The sequence below is a fragment of the Pogonomyrmex barbatus genome, unplaced genomic scaffold (genome assembly GCF_055798465.1).
Source record: "Pogonomyrmex barbatus isolate J1 unplaced genomic scaffold, ASM5579846v1 scaffold21, whole genome shotgun sequence".
Lineage (NCBI taxonomy): Eukaryota > Metazoa > Arthropoda > Insecta > Hymenoptera > Formicidae > Pogonomyrmex > Pogonomyrmex barbatus.
In genome coordinates, this window is record NW_028297118.1 from 467,153 (window position 1) to 475,428 (window position 8,276).

The following is an 8,276-nucleotide window of genomic DNA, read 5'->3' on the forward strand; positions in this document are numbered from 1 at the left end:
TTTATTTTTATTTTAAACAATATAATACGTGAAGTCGTCCAAGATTAAGTACTAGACTGTACCGACCTGAGAAATGCGCGCCAGCCCTGACCGCTATGCACGCTCATTCATCACTTTTAATCTGATCCACGTAAAAATTATTCGTTGCACGCAATTTTGCTAAAAGAAAAAGTTGTTTCTTTTAGCATAAAAAAATCATGTAGTGTACTCCAAATGCGGGACACCCTGTATATATATATATATATATATATATATACACATACATTTTTAAGGGTACTTCCAATCCTAAGATATTTATTTCGCACAAATTAATATATATATATATATATATATATATATATATATATATATATATAGAGAGAGAGAGAGAGAGAGAGAGAGAGAGAGATAGATAGATAGAAAGGTTATGTTTATACGATTTTACTTTGATATTAGATGTGCTCGCTTATGTGTTGTGTTGATTTGCGGCGATGCGATGGCGGCGATACATTCAGTGTGAATAAGAACTATCTTAAGTTTCAGTGTGAATAAGACGCTATCTTTAAGTTTATCTCGCGTCGCGTCGTAACGCAATGGATGACGCGACGCATGACGTGCTGAGTGGGAATTCATCCTAAGGCAGATTGCACACAGGACGCGTTAGTCTCGGTCTACAATAGGTGATTTAAGCTTTAAGAAGTAAGAAATTGACCAATTATAATCGAATATGAAAAGAATACTCGACTATGATTGGACCAACACTTAGTGTCGGTCCACAATAAATATTTCATCTTTAAGCCGTAAGAAATTGACCAATCATAGTCGAGTATTCTTTTCATATTCGATTATAATTGATCAATTTCTTACTTCTTAAAGCTTAAATCACCTATTGTGGACCAACACTTATGTGTTACGCGCGGCGGAAGTTAATGACAATAGCCAATCAATTTATCACTTTTTCATAAGAGAGAAAGTATGATTGGCTACTAACTTCCCCCCCATGTTTCCTTTCCGTTCCGCTATTTCCTTGGGGATACGCTTTCCTGGAGATCGATCATGCAAAGGTATGTTTATGGGGACGTATCCATGGATGTACCCTTACATGGTCGACCTTCAGGAAAGCAATTTACAATTATGTAAAAAAATCTTTGATATGATTAGTTTTTATCCTTAGTTGCTCATGGATTTAAATGTATAAACCAATCATATTGAAAAATCTTACAACATTGCAAACTTGCTTTCTCTGACTGCGTTCCAATATTCACTGCTAATACTGAAAATATATAGTTCAGGTCACGTATATTATAGATTTTCAATACTTGCAGTAATTATCGGAGTCTCTACTGAACGCAGCCAATGATGGCGGCGACAGTGATGGAGGCGGTCATGGCAGCGGTAATGGTGATGGCGGCGACTGTGACGGCTGGCGGCGGTAGTAGTAGTGGCGATGGTGATTTTGCACGAGTGTTTATTATTCCTGTAGTGCGTGTCACGAAACTGAGAACGTTCTCTCTTTGTTTTCGTGATTGTTTTTTGGCACTCGCGATCTATTTATCGCGGGAAAACGATGTCGGGATATCGTAAAGTAAATTATTATGAATTATGTCGACTATGTACCAGCAGTGAAGGTAGCAAGATGAATATTTTTCGCGATGAAGGACGTAGACGACAATTACAGACAAAAATACAAACGTATCTACCGATACAGGTGAGCATTCAACTTGCGGTATGAACTATTTTTAATCTTTTTTTATAATAATGTAGTCATTTAGTCATTTAATACTCCTTCATTTAATACTCCTATTTATTGACGTGTCCTAAGTGTAACGCAAAAGAACAACATTCAATAAGTTTGAATTTTGTGAGATTTGTATCGAGACGTCGGTAAAATGTTTCGACTTATTTGGCGAGAATTATTTTCATGTTAAAACTAGCAATAATAACAAAATAATACAAATGATAACAATAAAATAAAAAAAAATTAGATTTTTAAGACATCATTATCAATATATATATTTGTCAGTTAATATTTTATTGTCAAAACAAGTTTTACATGGATGTTATTATTTATAGTCTATAGTAAGGTTATATATTCATTTCCATATTATGTATTATTTTTGTATTATGAAAAAAGTTTAAAACTCATAAAATTTTGAATAATAAAACATGATTTATTATATATTTATGTATATATAAATATACATATATATGTACGTGCAGTATGTATGTGTATTTGTGTGTGGGTGTATCTGTAAATATATGTTTTTATATAAAATAATGCTTTTTGTATTTTGACAATTATGTATCAAAAAATTAAAAATATTATAGTATAACAGTAGTATAATGATATTATATTAATTTTTGCTCTTGTGTTGGAAAAGATAAATAGTGTGTATACAATATGCTTTGTAATATCTAGTATAAAATAAAATAAAAAGGTAATGATAACAGTAAATGCTTTTCTTTTTTGTTTTATCATATATTAATTGGAATTTAGTACTCAAAACTTATAAAGCTTTTATTTCCTATATATATATATATATATATATATAGTAATAAAAGCATATTTATTTCTTTTATATATATATAAAAGAAATAAATATGCTTTTATTTCACACACACACACACACACACACACACACACACACACACACACACACACACACACATACACACACACACACAAATATAATTAATATAAATAGCTAATATATAAGTTGTATATTCCTAGTATATCAATTTATAAATTTTTTAATTTGTTTTATCATTGATATGAAATTTGTTAAATATTCTTTTCATTAAAGTATTGTTTCACTTTATGTTATTTAATTAATAGTTCGATTGTCTAGTTATTTATTCTTGTTCAATTTATTTTAACAGATGGGAAAAAGGATATATTTTGTTGTTTACAGTTAAAAATAAAAAAAGACTTTGGATTAAGCAGATTTTAAATACTAATCAATTTAATTATCTATTAATTTATTAGTTCTAATATATTATGAATATATATGGCAATAAATTAACATTTCATTGTATATTTGTATCATAAAAGAAAAGTTAAATTCGAATAAATGATAGCATATATTGAAATAAATAAATTTTATTGTTTTTATTTAAGGATTATAATATATGTTATTTATTCATATTTATATCTATATTTTTCAAAGGTTATGGAAGAGGACTCATTACCAAAAATTGTATGTCATGAATGTGTCAAGAAATTGGAAAGTTTCATAGAGTTCCGAGAAACTGTGATCAATGCTGAGGGTATGCTGGAATCTTATTTTACTTCACTTCGTTTTTCTGAAGAATTTTTGAAAGAAGGGAAAGTTTATGTAAAGAATACTGAAAAAGAAAGATCATCTACACCAGAGGATGAAGTTTTAAAGTCAATAGATAAGGTGCCAACACCAGTAGGATGCCAAATATTAAATAATCAACAATCAGATCAAATACAGCATCAACAACCTGTTGTAGTTAGCAATATAAATACATCTAATATACAAATTATCAGTGGAGTTCAAGCTAGAGTACAGCAATATAAATGTGCTATGCAGGTCTGTAAATAATATTTTATATTTTTTACTTTATTTTTTGTGTATGCATGTATGCGCGCGCGCACTTGTATGTATAGGTGCGTATGCGCGTGTATCCCGGTTTATAACATTCTACTACGATTCTTTCAACTCCTAGTTGCCGTCCCTCTCTATCTCTCTAAGCGTTCTCTTCCAGATCTCCCTAATTTCTTCATTAATTCTTTCTCTTCAACTTCTCTTGGTCTTTCATGTTCTATAACCTGGCATCTACAGTTTAGGCAATCTATCCCCTATCATCCTCTGTACATGTCCATATCGCATCAATTGTTTTGTATTGATATTGTCAATTATCGTATGTTTATCATAATTTCTCTAATACTGTTAGTCTCCTCTAATAATTTCTCTAATACTCTTTCTCTCCTTGATCTTCCAGTGCTCTTCGCCAGAAATTCATTTCCCTAATCATTAACATTTTTTTGGTTCTTTTCTTAATCTGCCATACCTCACTGCTATATGTTATGATACTTCGCACTATTGTATTGTTTATTCTTTGTTTATTAGTTTTTAATATGTTTTGGTTTCACAAAATTCTATTCAATATAGATATAGTTCTCCTTTCTTTCTTTCTCTTATTGCTTTGTCTAAGACATCCTTTTGTATGATTTTATTTTATATAACATCTTATATTAAACACATTTTGAATAAATTTATCATAAAATATATTGGATGATTATTCAGATAAAAAGTAATAAGATTATTCAGATAAGAAGTAATGTCATTTTTTTTTATTCAGATGCAACCAGGTGGTATGGCTGCAGCTGTTGTTGAGGCTACAGCAGAGACTCATTACAGTTATCAACAGCAAACCTCTCAAGTATCATCACAACAATCAAATGAAGCACAAAATCAAATCAATGATCAGCAAAATCAATCTTCTGCGATTCATCAACAACAAGCTCAGAACCAAATATCGAATCAAATAAACCAGCAACTACAATCCCAAAGAACAATTCCTCAACAATTAAATCAGTCAACACAATTATCTCAACAGAATCAAAGCCAAATTAGTCAACAAATACAAGGACAATCACAGATATCACATCAGCTTCAACAATTACAAAGACAACGTGAATTTGAAAAACAGCATAGACAACTTCAACTTGAAAAACAGCAAGTGCAAATTATAACACAACAAGAGTTTTCAGTAAAACAAGAGACACCAGTTGTACATCAAAATAATAATATAGTTCTTAAAAGTGAAAACGATATGGAACCAAACCAAGTCGAGCAGAAAATACAATCTGAAACTCAAAAAGATAAATCTCCTAACCGAAGTATACAAACTTATACTACAGTACAAACAGCACCAGAAGTATTTCTAAATTTGGATTTCAAAGAAAATCCATTGACAGTTCGAGACGATAAAGATTTTAAGGAATTTACAAAAACGTCATCTGATGATGGAATATCTCGTAATTCAATTGAACAAATTAGAGAATTTCTAAGACTTAGATCAGGATCAGAACCAACTTCTTTAATTACTGTAAATCCTCCAGTACTTTCTCAGGCAAGAACCACTATTTGTCGCGATTGTGGTAAAAGTTTTTCTTCATTGAATCAGATGAGTAATCATAACTGTAATGTAGAGACACTTGTAAATGGATCATCAGATGTTGGAAGCAAGGATGATTCTTTGCAAACTAATGTTAATTCTTTCAATTGTGACATTTGTAGTAAGCCCTTTAAACGGAAAGAGCATCTTTTTCAGCATCGAAAATTACATACTGGTGAGCGACCGTATGTATGTACGACATGTTCAAAAGCATTCAGTCGTAAAGAACATTTGGTTAGACATTCGGTATCTCATACTGGACAGAAAATGCATGAATGTGAAATGTGTGGTAAAAGTTTTTCACGTAAGGATAATTTACACAAACATAGAAAAACGCATGGAGTATCTGGTCCTTATATTTGTGAAACTTGTGGGAAGTCATTTGTTGTAAAACATTATTATGTGATGCATTTGACTACTCATGCTGTAGCTGTTATGGATGGTATAAATTGCCCAGATCCATTGCCATATAAATGCGATATATGCCATAAAGCATTTTCAGTAAAACAATATCTTACTACACATAGACTTAGACATAGATCAAAAAATAATAACAACTCTACACAAAATGGTTTAAGTGGGCATCAATCGAACACTACAAATAATACAAATGTAGTGACAAACAATGTTAGTAATATTGGAAATTTAAATAATAATAATGGGCAATCTAGAAATGACTCGACTGTGGAAATGCAAAGCGTTATTGAACGAAATGAACAAATTAATGGATTTGTTAGCAATCAGTATCATGCTAATATACAAGAGCTTCAATGAGATAAGGGAAAGCGTGTCTATTATGTTCTCTTGCCAAATGGTAACAATCATAAGATTGTGGTTGTATAAGCAAGAGAAATTTTATGGCGCGCTAAAATATTTTCTTATATAGTTTTGTTTTCGTACAAATGCGGTTTTTTGTACTTTAATATTATAGAAATGAAAATCAAACAAAGTTATTCTGAAATATTAGATATTTTGATGTATGTACATCAAACAAAAAATAGATCTGTTGAATGCTTTAAGCCGGTACGACAATGTAAATATTTTGCTGACAAAACATTAACTACATGGAATGCATGCTGTAAATTTTAAATGAATGCTCATTCGTATTCATTCAATGCTAATTTGCATTTAAAAGATGTTACTAATGTTTGTACACAACCTTTGTCACTAAAGTAATGAAAATAATAAAACGCAATATTCACGTTAGATATCAAAATCACAAATTGGTTTAACTTTACAAATCTTGCTAGTACAACGAGATTAAATATAATTCGGTTTATTAATTAGCAAATAATTACGAAATAAGATTTATATTTATTAATATATATGCATAATTTATATAATTATTATATAATTAATGCATTTAATATGAACATAGAAAATAATATAAAAATGTCAAATAATAAAATTTTTTATATCTAAAATTTGACGTTACATGAAATGTATATGAAGAAGAAATTGAAAGAAGTTTTTATATATCCAAGATTTTATTTCTTTTTATTATTTTTTTCGACGACCGTCTCATATTTGATTGCCAGTTTTATTCAGTTGCACTTGTCTAGATAATTCTATTTGATATAAAATGTGTGGTGTGTGTGTGTGTGTGTGTGTGTGTGTGTGTGTGTGTGTGTGTGTGTATGTGTGTGTGTGTGTGTGTGTGTGTGTGTGCACGTGCGCACATACCCACCTGCGCGCACAAACACACACACACACACACACACACACACTGCCCACCCACCCGCAGCTCCTCCCCCCACACACATACACGTTCTACACATACACATATACATACACGCGCGATTTTAAAAATAAGAAACAAATATAATAAATTTAATAGAAATAGATGTATCAAGGCTTCATAATGATCAGAGATAATAACTTGAGATGTGGAAAAAAGCGATGTCTATACCTGCTTAATTAGTTAAAAAAAATTAATATTATTTGTATTAGATCAATTTAATATAAATCATCAGAGTTTTATTGTATTAGCACAATTCCATATTCAAATTGATTTGTGATTTTGATGTCTAAGATTGACGTTTTAGAGATTAAGTTTTATTAGTTTTTTCTTTTCTTTGTGATAAATCATGTATATACAAAAATGTGATCGTATTGTTATGAGATTGTATAATTATGATTGTATAATTATGAGATTGTTTTAGTTTTTGACAAAACTTTTGTATCATTAATGTTATACCAAATTTTTTATCTGAAATTATTGAATATAAATAGAAATTATTGAATGTAAAAGACTTAAGTAATTCACAATGTTAAATTTCCAATTTTTTGGCATATATCTGTTGTTATTTATAAAAGTTTTTATTATAATAATTTTATATGAACCTTATACTTTGGATTAATATAATTGCAACAATTTCTATTATTTAAAAATACATAATTTAATGTATACTTAGGATGCAAGACAAAAACAGACCAAAGAAATTTATTGTGTGCGTGTACGTGTGCACGCACGCGTGAATGTGTATACATACGCACGTACACATACATATATACTATCTGTATACATATATATAATTTATTTATATTTATATAAAATTAATAAGAATTATAATTACTACAATAATAAAAACAAAATGAGATTGGAGATTTGCTAATTCTGCTAGCTGTTGTAATTCGAAAAATTGAGAATTTACCTTGGAATAGGTATCTGTTCATCCACATCATCCACAATTCCGATTTCCACTCATCACTAATAGTTTCTTTTTGGACAAATTAATGTTCAATATTATTATGCATAATAATTATAACATAATTTATCTTCGAGTATTATATAAATGTTATATAAATTACGCTATTGACATTTTGTTTCAAAAAATGCCAGTACTTATTGCAACAAGCATATTAAAAATGCGTTTTGTTTTAGCATTTCTTAGAACTTAATTAAATTTAATTAGTCAAAATGTTATTGTAGACAAAAAAGTATATGCGTGCGTGCGTGCGTGCGTGCGTGCGTGCGTGCGTGCGTGCGTGCGTGCGTGCGTGCGTGCGTGCGTGCGTGCGTGCGTGCGTGCGTGCGTGCGTGCGTGCGTGCGTGCGTGCGTGCGTGCGTGCGTGCGTGCGTGCGTGCGTGCGTGCGTGCGTGCGTGCGTGCGTGCGTGCGTGCGTGCGTGCGTGCGTGCGTGCGTGCG

At 30.7% G+C, this 8,276-nt stretch overlaps 1 protein-coding gene and 1 long non-coding RNA gene across 2 annotated transcripts in view; one reads left to right on the forward strand and one right to left on the reverse strand.

Annotated features, from left to right (window-relative positions):
* The window catches only part of LOC148936460 (uncharacterized), a 275,063-nt gene that overhangs the window by 44,279 nt on the left and 222,508 nt on the right, over positions 1 to 8,276 (reverse strand). The window lies entirely within an intron of this gene.
* On the forward strand, positions 1,337 to 7,732 carry LOC105426095 (uncharacterized). Its single transcript, XM_011637170.3, has 3 exons — positions 1,337 to 1,687; positions 3,147 to 3,536; positions 4,309 to 7,732. The coding sequence occupies exons 1-3, from the start codon at positions 1,547 to 1,549 to the stop codon at positions 5,899 to 5,901; spliced, it is 2,124 nt and encodes a 707-aa protein (XP_011635472.2). The 5' UTR covers positions 1,337 to 1,546; the 3' UTR covers positions 5,902 to 7,732.